The sequence below is a fragment of the Arvicola amphibius genome, chromosome 5 (genome assembly GCF_903992535.2).
Source record: "Arvicola amphibius chromosome 5, mArvAmp1.2, whole genome shotgun sequence".
NCBI classification, from domain to species: Eukaryota; Metazoa; Chordata; class Mammalia; order Rodentia; family Cricetidae; genus Arvicola; species Arvicola amphibius.
The window spans coordinates 151711277-151726986 of record NC_052051.1 but is presented as its reverse complement, the minus strand read 5'-3'; the positions used below and the strand labels follow the sequence as shown (position 1 = coordinate 151726986).

Below are 15710 nucleotides of genomic sequence, written 5' to 3'. Positions count from 1 at the left end.
TGGTATCAAACTGCCTTCTCAATACTTAATCTGTCCATTTTTAGACTGAGTGAACTCTCAACCCTCACCAGACACGCTTCTTTTTTTCTGTGAACAATGATCAATACAGAGTGCACAGAGGGCCAGAGATCCGAGACTTAGTAACCTTGGAGTGTGAAGCCTTGTGTTGAATTCCTGTTTCACACTCCCTCCCCACATGGCTCCGGGAACATTGTAGGAGAGGAAATATGGAAATATAGGTATTCTAGGAAGCAGAGATTAGGGAGCAGTTGTAGGAAACAGCGTCTCTTAGAAATAACAGGGCTGTTGTACTCCTGAACTCATGGTGGCTGTGGCTGCTGACAAGACTATCTAACATCAAATTTCATCATAGCTGGGGAAGGTCTCATAGAGCCCCACTCTAGCTAAGGAGCTTTTGCTGTTGAAGAGTCAGAGAAGGGAAAGTTAGTGTCCTGCAGACGAGGTGCCCATGGTAGGATGCCCATGATCCAGTGTACATATGGACCCATTCACACATGAACAGCACCACTTAGACTCAATAGCTTATGATAAAAGGATGTGAAGTTTGAAAGGTTATGGAGCAGAATCTGAGAGCAACTGAAGAAGGAGATTGGGGTTCATATGATCAAAAGACGTTGTACATGCATTGTACACTGCATTGTGTGTGCAATTCTCAAAGAATGAGTAAAAAGGAAAGGAAATCCTAGACAGAGGTATTTGGTAGGCTAAGGCTTTCCTTTTAAAGTTTTAGGGACTTTCAAGATATCTCAGTGGTCAAAGTGCTTGCCATACAAGTCTGGTATCTGAGGTTGGTTCTCCTAATCTGCATTAGAAGGGTAGCAGACTCCCAAAATTTTAGTTATTATGACCTTTGCAAATTCATTATGGCCAGAACTCCTCTCTCTCTCTCTCTCTCTCTCTCTCTCTCTCTCTCTCTCTCTCTCTCTCTCTCCTCTCCTCTTTCTCTCTCTCTCTCCTCTCTCTCTCTCTCTCTCTCTCTCTCTCTCTCTCTCTCTCTCTCTCTCTCTCACACACACACACACACACACACACAAGATAGATGGATAATAGATGATTGATTGATACATAATAGAAAATAGATAGATAGATAGATAGATAGATAGATAGATAGATAGATAGATAGACAGACAGACAGACAGACAGACATATAGACAGATATTTGTCTTATGGGAGTTATTTCTTCCAAACCAGCGGAGTCCCCACTTTCATTCTTTCTCTTTAATGCAGATGTTTTTCCTAAGTCCTTGCCTTATGTTGTCTGGGCCCTTCATTCTTATAGGGGTAAAGTTGTTCTTGCTGCTTGTACCACATACAACAATAAATGATTTAGCATGTTTTACATCTGTAGTAACTGATATTTGAGTGGATTTCCCATTTCCCTGTATCATTAAAAGGTACTATAATGATATCAGCTTTGCTTAATATGAGATATCTCCTTCCCATTTATGATTAATTTATTTTATGTATTTTTGTGGGGGGGGCAAGAGGGGATGGTTGTGCACTTTTGGGGGACAGAAACTGACATCAGATATATTTCTTTATAGTTCTCCATCATGGGTTTTTGTTTTTGTTTATTTTAATGAAGCAAAGTATGTCCCTGAACCTGGAGCTCACTGACTAGTCTAAATGGACAGTTAGCCCCTGCGATCTTCCCATCCCTGCCTCTCGGTGCTGGGGTTACAGAGTGTCTTTTCATGATAGGCTTTTTACATGAGTACAAGAAATCCAAATTTAGATTCTCGTGTTTACACACTAAGATATCTCCCTGTCAGATTCTTTCTTTCTTTCTTTTTTCTCTTTCTTTCTTTCTTTCTTTCTTTCTTTCTTTCTTTCTTTCTTTCTTTCTTCCTTCCTTCCTTCCTTCCTTCCTTCCTTCCTTCCTTCCTTTCTTTCTTTTGGGGGTAATACCTATCTACTCTTTATCTTGGTAGGGTCTTTATATTAAGACTTTTCTAGTTGTAATGTGGTGACCCATGACAGGATTGAGATTACTAACCATGTCACATACAAAGAATGATTGTAAAATAATGTAATCTTCAGCTTTCCATGGAATTGTGTGTACTCTGTAGATCTGTCGTTTACAACTGAGTGCCTTTGAATAGATGATTTGGTGTTGCTAGGTTTCTGTTTTCTGCTTTGTAAAGCAGTATAATTATTATACTATTTTGTGAGGTTTTCCAGAGGAATTAATGAAGTTAGCATTTGGAAATTTGTTGGGATTCCTGGCCTCTGTCATGTATCTGTGACTTGGACCACCTCCTTTGTTTAAAGGGGAATAAGATCGAGAGGGATGGAAGAAGGCAAGGAAACTGGGGGAGGAAAAGAAGGAGGGAGGGAAGTGGAGAGGGAGGAAGAATATGGTGGGGATAGACAAGGAGGGTTGCACAAAGAGGGAGTTAAGTTTGGCCAGAAAGAGAAGATGCATGTCATCATGAGCAGGATTCCCAGCCATGGACATGAGGCTTCAGTGGCTTCTGCATCTGCCTGACCCAAAGAACTACGAAATCAACTCAAGTTCATGAGGGAAAAAGATGTTGATGGGAAGTTCAAGAGGCAGAACCATTGCCTGCGATGCCTGCTATGCTAGGCTGCATTGACTGAGGGTAAACCTGTCTCCTCCATTGATGGTGGGGGCCAGCACTGCCACTCAGGCTAGGGAGGAAGGGACAAGACATCCCATGACAAGATTTCTCAGTTGGGCATACATGGCTCTAGATTGGACTGCCACTCAGGCTAGGGAGGAAGGGACAAGACATCCCATGACAAGATTTCTCAGTTGGGCATACATGGCTCTAGATTGGACTGTTTCAGTTACTCTGAGTTCATGGTATGTTTCTGGAAAAGATTTCCCCGTTTTATAGGAGGCTTATAAAAGCTGAAATACCAGTAACTACAAGGTTTGACTATTACTGTCTCACCTTGGCTTTATCTGTTTTACATATGCATCTATAACTGTGATGATTGCTCCAGACGATTCTTTTCCAAACTGCTATATAGAACAAAGCATTTGCTTCCAAACCTCCGGTCCTTTTAAAACACCTTCTGTTACCTTACATTTTCTAGCGCTAAGTGAATATAGGGAGTCACCAGGGAAAGGACGAACTAGAATGTCTGCTATCTCCTTGGAGCCATACAAGCAGAGCATCTGGTCAGTTCCAAGCAGAAATTCACTCAAAGATAAGGAGGAGGCAAGGACGGATCCTCATCAGGCACGTGGCTTTGGTGGACATGTGTGTGATGACAGGAAGCTCCTTTATTGGTATTTTACTAACGTTGCAAAGTGCCCACAGATGCTGCTGATGTGATTTCTTCATTTTGTTGAGATGAAAGACTTATGGCCCAGATCACCCTCTGGAGATACAGCACATCTTCAGCTCTTTCCCTGCCTGGAACTTTCTTAAACATGTAGCGTGCTGAGCTTCAGAATGAACAAAGAGGACATCCTTGTCTGAGAAAGAGTGAAGGGAGGAAAAGTGAGCATTGTCCCTAGTAGTGGCAGCCATTAAAGGATGCTCTAAGTCTCGAACTCCTTAAGGCATTGCTCTCTAGGTTTACTTCTATATGGCTCATTACAAACTAGGAGAGGCATCATGGAGAACCTGATAAAAAAAATCCTTCCATAATCCATATTCCCAAAGCAGTCAGAGAGCCCTAGAGGGTATTCCGATGTTTAGAAACACGTTAGTTAAACCAAACCACGACATTCTGCTATCTACAGACAATGTGCCGCAGAGATGATCAAACCCTCTTAAAACCAGTTCTACTGAAACGCTTAATAAAGTATGATAATCAGCATCCACATCACCAGTTTATAACAGATCTTCCTAGTAAACTTCCTGCACCGCACAACCCACATTGATGCCCATAAAATCAATTTTCTCAGTCTGAGGAACAATGATTCGGCAAGAGTGATACTGGTGAGCTTAAATGAGGCACCGTGAGCATGTGTAGAACTAGGAATATGGGGTCTAGATGTGGTGTATCTTTAGTTATTTCTGGGACCACGAGCTGTACTTGTTCACGTGTGTGTCTTGCTAAACTTGAGATGAAAAGAACAACCTCTCCAGGTCCAAATAACGTAAGCAAGTCTGGTCATCTCTGTGTGTTCTATTGAGCCCCAGCATCCAGATGTGTAGATGCGCCACTGTAAGGCAGGCATGCGTATTTGCAAGGCTGCACATGAAATCCTAAAGCGAAAATTGTGAAGACTCTTTTGGCTGCATCTCTAGGGAAAGCACGAAGGTTGTGCCACAGAACTTACCTGTAAGCATTAGCACTGTATCATTTAAAGCATAATGCAAGACAGACATGAGCAACAAGGCCAGGCCTGCTTGCGATTTTATACAGTGGTTGTTATTAGAAATCCTCATCCATCTTTGAGTGAAGAGCCTGGGTGTAGCCCGGTTGGTGTCAGTGGTTTCGGTGTAAACATTGGAATTCCATGAGGCTGAGGGGGATTTAGCAGACAGGCACAACACAACTAGATGGCATCCCCAAGTGTGTAACTTGCTTTTTAGTTTGGTAGGAGGGCCTCCCTTGGACCCTGCCCTATGTACACCAAATGCCTTGGCCATTATAATTAATGCCTCTTAATTTGGAAGGTTGGTTACATTTAACTTGGATATGAATTTGTCTTCTACCTCAATGGGATTTTGAACACATGTAGCAATTTAACTAGTCATCTGTCCACAGTTCTGTTTGTAAGCCCATAAAAAAGCATGGTGTGAACAATGTCCCTGTCCATGCTCTGACATTCAGAGGTGTAGCCAAGCTTTAAGAGGGGTATGTCATTAGGAGTGAGTTATTTGAAGGGGGCGAAGCAGAACAAATAGTATCTCATCTTCTCTCTTAAATTCATAATACGATGACAATTTGGGGTACTAGGATGCTATAAGAGTGGGACCAATGGGAACAAAGACTTCATTCAGTTCATAGAAAAAAGAATGCAAGGGGATATATGATCCTAAAACTGATCTCTAGACATGAGACGTAAGTTTTTTCCCCTATGCCTCATGCTTTCTGAGTAATGCTATCTCATTTATCATTCCTATGAAGAGGAGCAAGCGGTTGTTTCAATTGCAGCTCTAGCAAGAAGGTCAAAATGGTCCCTGTCCTTCCCCTTTTCTGTACTAGTAAATTCTTTCCCAGGAAGGTGTCTGGTAAGAGCCAGTGGATATGTGGGGACATAGCCACCCCAGGCTACCCTGCTGACACTAAAGGACCATCAGAGAGGAAGAACAGGGCAGAAGAGGGGAAGATGAGGATGGAAAACCAATACTGCACCTTCCCCTACAGTGGAAAACTTTAGAAATGATAAGTTGTCAGGTAGGAGAGCCATTCAATGAAGGGACATTCTAGACTGGCTTATTGATAGCGGCATTGTGAAGACGTAGTGTAGGAACCAAAGGGAGAGTCCTGTTCATAAGGAATGGAAGAAGAAGGAAAGAACAGGTGGTCACTGCTTAGGAAGCTGGGTGAATTTTTTTCTTCTCTCTTCTGTTAGACGCTGGGAGCCCCTTCATCTTTCTCCAACTCCCCTTTGAGTCTATAGAGACAAAAACACACCCTGAAATTTTGCCAAGACGGAAAGGGCAGCTCTTGAAAAAAAATGGAAGACGGGGTCATCCTCTAGTATTTGAATGTGAACTGTTTCAGAGAGAAGCAGGATGTGTCAGGAATGTGATTGGTCCAAGCAGGACTCCAGGAAAGCTCCCTGCTCCACCAGGGAGATGAGAACATTTTCTTTCTTTTGCCTTTTAAATGAAATTCCATCTGCCCTCCTCCCTGCACCTGCTCAACCCTCTAGCAGAGAGTGGTACAGACATTTAACCATCCTGGGAAAAGACAGGATCCTTTTCATTAACACTGCCCTGATTGAAGTCCCCAGAGCTGGGCTGGATTTCATCTTCCTCTTCTCATTCTTTATCATGGATACTGCTGACACTGAGGTCGTCATGGGCATTGAACTGTTTCCAGGCATCACCAAATGCACACAGGGCCACAGTGAAAAGGGATAGTGGGGAAAACTCAGATGTGTGTCTGTATTTTCTTTTTCCTTTATTCTAAAATAGTATTAATAATATGTATTAATATGTATTATTATTATGACTATTGTTTGTTTGTGTGTGTGTGTGTGTGCATGACCTTTTGGAGGTCATTTTTTTCATTCCACAGTGTATTCTGAGGGTTAAATTCAGTCTGTCAACAATGTATAACGAACGCTTTACCTTAGAGCCATCTCTCTGGCCCCTAAATCTGTGTACATCTTATTGGTCTTTCGATTTCAACAGTTTCTGTCTCATTATTAGAAGCCAACAGCTAGTTCTGTGTGGGAAGTATGGTTCTATTGGACAGCTGACAGTCATAAGCCGATGTTTGTGCAGAGGGACTGAGGGTTGGGAGACACACAAAGAGTTGTCATCTTAATAATGCCATTGTAAGCTCTTTCTTTCCCTTAAAAATAACTCATTTTTAATGTGTTTTAATGGAAAACTATCTTTTCTCGAGTGAAACTAATTCAACAATTGGGAAAGGTGGGACAACTCTGGATTAGGGAGGAAGAGGAACACAGAGGGACCTTCTTCTATATTGCATTCCTTCATTCCAGTTCCCCAGAAGTAGATTCTAAGCACACTGGGGGAACAATACCCCCATTCCTCCCAGAATCTTTCATCTGCTTAAATCCGTTCCCAATATTAAGGTTAAAACCTCTTTGGGAACCCAGATTTAGGTGGTCTATGATTTTGAAATACAAGATGATTTTTTCTGCCCCTGTGATTCTGACACCAGAGCAGCACACTTTAAGTGCCTGTCAGTCCTTTCTCCTTTAAAAATACAGAATGGGTGTCTACTTTGAGGAGCATTCATACCATGTGTCTATGCTCTGCCTAAAATTTCCTGTGTTTGATTATAGCATAGTTAGAACCCGAGAGCCTGGGGGACACTCGCAGTGTGATGGGACATGACAGGCTTTTGCACTCTGCCCTTTCGGGGATCATTGCTGGGAGAGGCCACTATACTTCCCTTTGGTTGTTTCTAGGCCAGATAAAATGTGCTAAGCACACGACTTTATGAGTGAAATACTTGGCATCTCCAAAGACAAAGAACTGACAATGAAACTCTACTTCAACTCCACCATTCCTGACATCACATCCCTGTGTCCTTCTGCTCCACGGAGGTAGACAGGCATATCTGAACTGCACGGGGCCATTGGGCAGTTCACTGTTGCATGGGCAGAAAAACAGGAACCCTGTTCCTGGCTGGAGGTGAATCCATTTGATGTTTAGCCTCTTTCCTCGCATGTCACACATTCTAAAACTTAACCCGTGACTTCAACAGTGAGGTATAAGCCACTATTCTGTCCTACAACTAAGAACAGATGGGAAGAACTTATTTCGATCATGGGAACTCGTCGATTCAGTGTAATGCTGAGAGGCTCCACGTGCAGAAAATGTCCTGGGTGCTGAGTGCTATGCCCTTTTGTCAGCTTGGAGGATAGCTTCAGCTGTCTCTCACTCTTCTCCAGATCCTGCAATTGAATGGCTCTTGTCCTCACCTCAAGGTTGATAATCTCTCCCACTTTTCTTTCAAGTCAGATGTCCAATAGGTCATTTATGACTGTGAGTTCAGACCCCATCTAACACATTGCAAAGTACTGGATTTGCATAAGATACTGTGCCACTAATGTCTTTTGGGCACGTTGTTGTTAGTTTGAAATATATATATATATTAATTATATATAATTATATTAATAAATATATTGATATATATTATATTTTATAGTTTGAAATATATTATATATATAAATATATATAAATATATATATATTATATATATAATACAAAATGGAAATGTAATACGTTAAGAACTGAGCTGCACACATCTGGTTCCTTTCTGAGAGAAGAGACAGAGAAGAATTAAGATTTCTGGCTGGATGTGGTATACTTTTACTTGGTTGAGAACCCAAAGCAACTGAACAAACCATAATCAAGCCTGCTGGATTTCTATACAAATGGATCTGCTCAGTTCTCAGTCCTCCACCAAGGGTGTGAAGAAATGAGCCACATTTGAAGACACTGTGAACCCATTTGTAATTTACCCTCCGTGTCAGCATATCAGAGCAGAGAAAGGCATAGTCTAGTCCCCTGTCTCTGCCCTTCTGGGAAGCCCAATGGGTAGGTGGTGTTTCCTGGCTGATCTTGAAGGACCGGGAGCATTAATGAGACTACTCTTAAATTGTGAAGCTTGTGTTCTTACTTCTTTCTGTGATGCTGCACGTAGTGGCTGCATATTTATATGAAGTCTGTCTGTCACTTTCCTGCATTTACCTGATTCAGTTAAAGGCTTATGTTGTATTGATAAATCTTGGAGAGTAGATGGTCATTACCAAGAAATAAGAGTGTCTTGGAGAAATGGCTAGGTAAGCGTCATGGATCAGGACATAAACCTTATGTTACTGTGTGGGGTTCCTTTGATTAATATTCAGATACTTGGCCTTTTTCCTTTGCCCACTTTGACTCTACTAAAGGTCTCTAATGTTTTGAAATTCACATCATATACACCCTATAGGAGGAAAAGCATGATCATTGGGAAAATGTAGTTTGAACCCAAAATAAATGTCATTTCAAGTAACACCTAGAAAATATTTGCTTAACTTAATCAGTTTTCTCATGGATAGTATGGAAATACTTCCCATCTCAGGATTTGTGTAAATTAGGAAGAGGTATAAATTAAAACAAAGTAGAGCACATACATGTGAGAATGCCAAATTTAAAATATTATTTTTGATAATAACTTTCAAAATGAATTTTATATATAGATATATGTGTGTGTATGTATATATTCCATTTTCCGGAAATGGTTCTCTCTGAAGGCAAGGATTGAGTCTTTCATTGTATCTGAGCGTAATAGGGAACTGCCTGATTATTTCATTGTAACTAGAGAAGCCAGGATGGCTTCTTCCCAGGATGAGGATCTATCCCACAGACATGGCAACCCCAAGGCTGAGCATAGTATGTGATCCTTGCTCCAATCCCTCTTAGGCTCACATATGGTAGACCCATTGGAGATTCTAGAAAATCATTTTAATCTTTGCCCCACGGAAGACCTCAGAGCCTAGAAGGGCTCCTTCTATTCCTTGAACTAAACAGAATATTGCTAGAGCAAACATGAACTCCTTTGTATATTTCCCAACACTGCCCAGGCCTGCATTGACGATCATACTCCTTTACTTAAAGTGGGCTCTTGTACTCTCTCTTGTTACCCAATCCTTTCCCGGTGCTTAGCAGCAGCAAGAATGTGATTCATTAATTGACGCTATGTTATCATCGAGGGTTTTCTACCTCCCAAAAAAGATGAAAAAGGACTGAAGACTATACCCTTACCCTACTATATATATTAAACAAAGACTGTGTGTGTGTGTGTGTGTGTGTGTGTGTGTGTGTGTCACACTTGGAATTGAATTTTTTTCTCTATATATAATCGTTTGAACCATAAGCTATGAACACTTAGAATATAAAATTACAAGCAAGATGCAATAAAGGTACACTGAGCCATGTTGGTGGGAAGAATCAGGTCAATTTCACTGGGCTTATTTTAAGAAAAAAAAACAAAAGAAAAGAAAAAGACATGTTAGAAGTACCTTTAACTGCATATGAAATAGTCACTCCTAATTTGGTTTATCATGGAAGCCTTTGAAAATAGAAATAAAGCTAGAGAATCTCTTTAAAGAAATGCTGTGTCTGTGGACATACATTATTCCTCACAATTTCTGTGAGCCAATGACCCTCAACCATCGCTCTGGTTCCTAACTCAAGACCCCTGGAATAAATGGTAGCAAGCAGAAGGGGGGTAGCAGACGGCACCAAGAGGATATGGGGGAAGTCAGGGAGGTTGTGTGCACACTGTGGATGCTCAGAGCATCTGGGGTCTCCATTCTGTGGCTGTGTGACTGGGGGGTTGGCCTGGGCTATGGTAATTCCAGGTGTTGTCTTGGGGTTGCTGCATGGAAATGTTGAGACACATTACTAATGAACACTCCCTTGTTCTTTTCAGCTCCTCACAGCCAGTGACCTTGCAGCCAGTGACCTCAAAGGATTTCAGACACAGGTGAGTCTGCTTCCCGATTTGATGTAGTTTGAGAGTGGCATGACCTGTGCCCGAGGGCTAAAGCTTTACTGGGGACCTCCTGCTTGTCTGACTTCTGGGACCGAAGGGAGGGTGACCTGGTGCTTGCTCCATCTCTCCGGTTCTTCTCTTGTCTCACTGTGGACAAAATGATTGTTTTCTACTCTGATTTCATGAATGTAGTGAAAAGCAAAACAAAATGCATTTAGGTCAAGATGCTTAGAATGTGGAGCTAACACAGGGTTCAATTAAAGGGAACACAGTGGAATTAGAGTAGGGTTAGGGTATGGATAGTTGTCCCATATGGCGTTCTTACCAGTCATTGAAAACCAATAAAGAACAAAATGCTATTCACATTTGCAAACAAAGGGATCTGAGAGAATCTGAAACAAAAGCAAAAGACAATCACAAATGACCCATTTCCTACTCACCTCCATAATCCCACTCTCCTCCGTTATCCCGCTCACCTCCCTGATCCCTCTCACTTCCGTGATCCGCTTCCACATAGTGACATCACAGCTAAAGGTTTCTTTTCACTTTAAATTCAGTTTTAAACTATGCATCCTTTACTTTCTTAAAAATTAGAATATAATTACATCATTTCCACCTTCCCTTTCCTCTCTTCAGCCATTCCCATGTACCCTGACCCCAATTTGCTCTCTAATCAATGACCTCTATTTCTTTATTTTTTGTACACATACATACGTACATATATAAACAAATGTTAGTGACATGATCATATTCTTTCTATTATTTTATATGTGTGCATGTACAAATATATCCTAAATATATAATTACAACCTTCCCAGACTGTAAAATGTTACCTTGGTTTCAGTATGACTGACCCGTTGGTACTGGATAACCAATTTAGGTGTTCTTTCCTAAGGATGACTGTTTCTGCGGCTCTCAGCATTCCAGAATTGCATATAGTCCCTTTGTAAAGTGTAGAAAAGGCTTTATTGGAGAGCCTGTTTTGCTTGTACCAAAGGAAGATAGTGCACAGTGAGTTTCTGGAAAGTATGTATATGAGAGAGCAGGGTGTGTGCATTGTGTCTCTGTGTGTCAGTGAGTGACCATGGGTGTGACAGTGTTTAAATGTAGGTATGTTTTGACCATGGCATGGTTCTGACATGATCACATTCTTCCCGTGATTATTTAGAGATATTGCCAGATCCTAGTTCTAAAACAAGCAAGAAAACAGAGGCACAGGTAGGCCTACTGCTGTCTACTGCTGGTCTACTGCTTTGGAAGGCAGAATCCTAGAGAGGCACTATCTGAGCAACTGTCCGAGCAACCCTACGCATTCCGTCTCCAGTGCAGATGGTTCGCTCCCCTGCATGTTTCTTCTCCATACCGCTCCACTTTGATGTCATCCCCTAAGACTAAAAGTGTACTTTATGACTTCTCAGGCTGCCATTCATAGGCCAGGAAGTACTGTGATTCCTTTGGGCAGTCTACTAAGCTGAGATCAAAGTTAGCTTTCCAGTGTTATTCTTAAATCCAAAAGGCAGGGGTGTGTTTCAAGTCGGCACCAGCCTCCTGGAATTTTTCCAAATAGAAGCTGAAAATAGGCTCCATGCAATAATCCATGAATGTTTGCATTTCCAAGAACTTTCCCTGTGTGTTGGGTGGAACCCAAGAGGACCCCTTGCTGGGAGGACTGATTAGCTTCTCTGTAATCTATACTTTTGCTAAGGCCAGCTTTTGTTGCATCTTCCTGAAGAACATAGTCTGATCTCCTTATCGAGTTTAATGACTTCTAAGTGCAGAGTGGTAACTCTACTAGGCTGGACCATTCTGTCTGTATCTGTTCTTCTCTCTCCATTTGGGTGAAGCAGTGTAGGATAAGGAACAAAATTCTCCTTTTTGTCGTTGATTTCCTATATACCTTGTTCAGTCTTGGGTGTATCTTTCCAGGCAGCGCCTGGGTCTCTAAGATACTATACATAAAGAATGGGTGGTCTTCACCAAAGTAGGGAACTTGGCCTCAGCACCGCAGGCGGACTTGTCTTTCAGAGTGTGAGGTCGAGGCCTGGTAGGCATGCCATCTCAAGGAGTTTCCAATGCATAGACAGAAAAGCTTCTGGCATCCATACCTAAACTACACCGAATTTTCCATTCTTGACTTTTGAAGCAGCAGACACACTTGGGGACTGCCATTTCTAATCTTCAGTAACCAGAAATGAGGGCACACATTTTTTTCTGTGAGATGAATGCTCTCCATCCTTGAGAGAGAAAAAAAAGGATTTGGCATCCAATTCTCTAGTCAAAGTCCAATAAATACAAGCATTGCTCGCTCTTTTTCTTGCTCCTTCTCCTAACACAAAAACTTTAAGTAGGAATTTGTGATGCATTAAAAAACTAAACAAGCCTTCTACCACAGAAGCCTTAAGCCAGATGATGGCATCTGGGTGTGGTCATTTACTCTTTGTTCTACACAGTCATGTATAACTCTTGGAATTTCCACTGTTACACGTTCCATTTATGTTGTGACTTTCTGTTTTCATTGCATGCTTTCCATGGAAAGTCATCTCGCAGCTGGTTATTCATACACTTGTTGCAAGTCCCTTTCACCATTTACCAGCCCATCCTCACTAGGAACTCCGGCCCTGAGAGGCTGAGATCCCCAAACCACAATCTAAAGCAGGACAAAGTCCTTTCATCTCATACACAAATCACATACACATGTTCATGTTATTTTTGGATTTCTTGCTAGTTCCTACCAAGAGGTGACAGTTGCTTAGGCTTTGTCACAAAGCCCACAGTCTTGTGCACATGCTTGTCAGGGCCCAGGTGGGAATATAGCAGAGAGATTACGGTAGTGAGGGTACCAAATGAGGCAATCGCCCTTCAAGTCCAACCATAGAGATGGGGGACCCTGACTTCAGAAACAAGCACTGTTCCCAGAGGAAAGACTGTAAGTCTTGGGCCTTGCCTTCTGCAAACTCTACATTGTCTCAAGGGGTGTTCCTTCCTTTAGGGAGAACAGAGGACTCTTTTAAAATGAGACACATGTATGAGCAACATATGAACTGTCATTGATAATGCATTTCTAAAATGGTAACCACTACTATTGTCAAGGGCGCACAGGGACAGATCTGAGACATACAGGAAAACATTATAATGTTGAGACCATATGACTTGCTGCTACATGACTGCCACCAGAACTCAATAAGCAACCCTGTAAGGTCTTTGCATGGTGATCTCTTAGCTGCACAAAGCAGCCCTCCCCTCTCCTCTCTAGATTTTAGAATGTTCTACCAAGAATATCATCTGTATGACTCTGGGAAAGACATCTAATGGCTTTGATGCTTACTTTTTTCTTATAAAAAGAAAAAAGCCTCATGGCATATGTGATTATTTTTTATGAGGGTTGAATAGGACAGTCCACAAGAAATCTACCAGTAGGAAACCTTGTGTGAATAATGGGTATTTCCTACATTGAGGAAGTACAGATTAAATTAAGTAAAAATGCTGGCAAAGAACAAAATATATTTTTATAGAGCAAACTTGCAAGTTTTCCAAGTAGAGGTGTCACTTACCTGAACCAGGAAAGAAGAGAAGAACTATGAAGTTGTAGCCTTATTCCAGGGTTGGTGCATGCTACATGAAGTGTAACCCGGAGTGGCAGTGCTGGGGCTGAGTTCTGGAGGCGCTGACATTTCTGTTTGCTTTAAAAGGGACCACGGTGAAAAAAGAAAAAAGAGAAGAAAAAAATTAGAATTGAGTAAGAGCCAATTTTCATGTCTATAAAAATAGTTAAATTTTAAAAATTAACTGTTTTGAAGTTTTCATATGTAATAAATATAATATATACCATATCACATATGCATGTTATATTATGAATATATATAATATATTATCATAAATATGATATTTTTAGCAGAATATTCTAAAATCTAGAACTGTTGAAGCTAGGGGAGGGGTACATTTGTACGCCAAAGGGGCATCACACAAGAAATTACATGGATGCTTATTGAATGAGATGGCAATTAGATGACAGAGATTTTTATGTTCCTCATATTAAAATCTTTCCTATATGTCTCAGATTTGTACACACACACACACACACACACACACACACACACACACACCCCGATATGCTATAATGAAGACACTTATTGGTATCATTGATGTTTTCTGTAGTTTCTATACCCTCTTCATTAATTTTAGACTATTAGTGGTTGAACTCCCATTGGCAAAGTCACTGCTAGTTAACTCTCCAGAGCTGAAATAAACTGACCTCCACACACCACTGGGTCAGCTTCGGTAGTCAGTACTGGTTCACCAGTCTTATTTCTCCTATATTCTTATTTAAATTGGATTTGATGATGGGGATTATTTTCTATTTTTAAGATTTATTTTTATTTTACACACCAATCACAGCTGCCCCTCACTCCTCTCCTCCTGATCTCTTCTACTCTGTCCCCATCTACTCCTCCAGCTCCATTCAGAAGGGGTAAGGCCTCCCGTGAGAGTCAACAAACCATGGCATATCAAGTTGAGTCAGGGCCAACCTCCTCCCCCTTGCATCAAGGCTGGCATGGCGTCCCTCCACAGGAAACAGGTTCCACAGAGCCAGCTCATGTGTCAGGGACAGGGCCTGGTCCCACTGCTAGGGACCCCACAAACAGACCAAGCTGCCCAACTGCCATGGGGATTATTTTCAACTGAACTTTAATCATTTCTCTTTACTTATAAAACAAAGACTCACTTCAGATTCTCAAACTAATATGGGCTTTAAAAACAATCATAAAATATTGTCACCCCTATCAAAACAAATGCTAATTCCTTAGTATTTTCTAATATTCGTCTATATTTAGATGTGTTTGAGCATAGGTACACTATTTCATAGTTGATTTGTTGCAGTCAGAACCAAGCACTATTATCTAATTTGATGGTGAATGGATGCCATCTATCCGTAGATTCAGTATCAACAGATAAAACATTCAGGTGTAGCTCTGATTTCCAGAGCATCAGGCTCCTGATGACCTCAAGCAGAATGTGTTACTATGTGTTCACACTGCCTTTGCTTGTATCTGTATGCCAATGACTTACTTATGCCTGGTGTTAGCAATTCTGGGAACCCTGAATGTATCATCTCATTTAATGATTACAATATATGTTGGATCAGTAACTATTTTATCCCCATTCATAAAAACACAGACAAAGACACAGGTATTAGGATTATAAGGCTTATGACAAAGGTGATATTTGAACCCAGGTCTCACTCCAACATCAATGTTCTTAACTATGTATGCTATCCACCTTAATTTAGGTATTCTAGTTTCCTGTCTGTTGCTCTGATAGAATACTTTGACGAAAAACAATGTTGGGGACAAAATGGTTTATTTCCAGTTACAGGCTATAGTCCATCATTGAGGAAAACCAGGGTGGGAAAATTCAAATAATAACTCACATGCAGGATCACTTGCTATTTCACACAGCTTCAAGCTTTGCCCAAGAATTCTCTTCATGGTCAAATGAGTACCAGAGAAACCATGAAGGATGCAGCTTTCAGGCTGGCTCACAAGTTCATGCATAGGTAGATTTCTTATACAGCT

General features: G+C 41.2%; 1 protein-coding gene across 1 annotated transcript in view; it reads left to right on the top strand.

Annotated features, from left to right (window-relative positions):
• The window catches only part of Setbp1 (SET binding protein 1), a 321531-nt gene that overhangs the window by 149148 nt on the left and 156673 nt on the right, over positions 1-15710 (top strand). The window contains exon 2 of the mRNA XM_038332182.1: positions 10075-10128. Within this exon, the coding sequence (XP_038188110.1) occupies positions 10075-10128 (54 nt within the window). The remainder of the gene's footprint in view (positions 1-10074; positions 10129-15710) is intronic.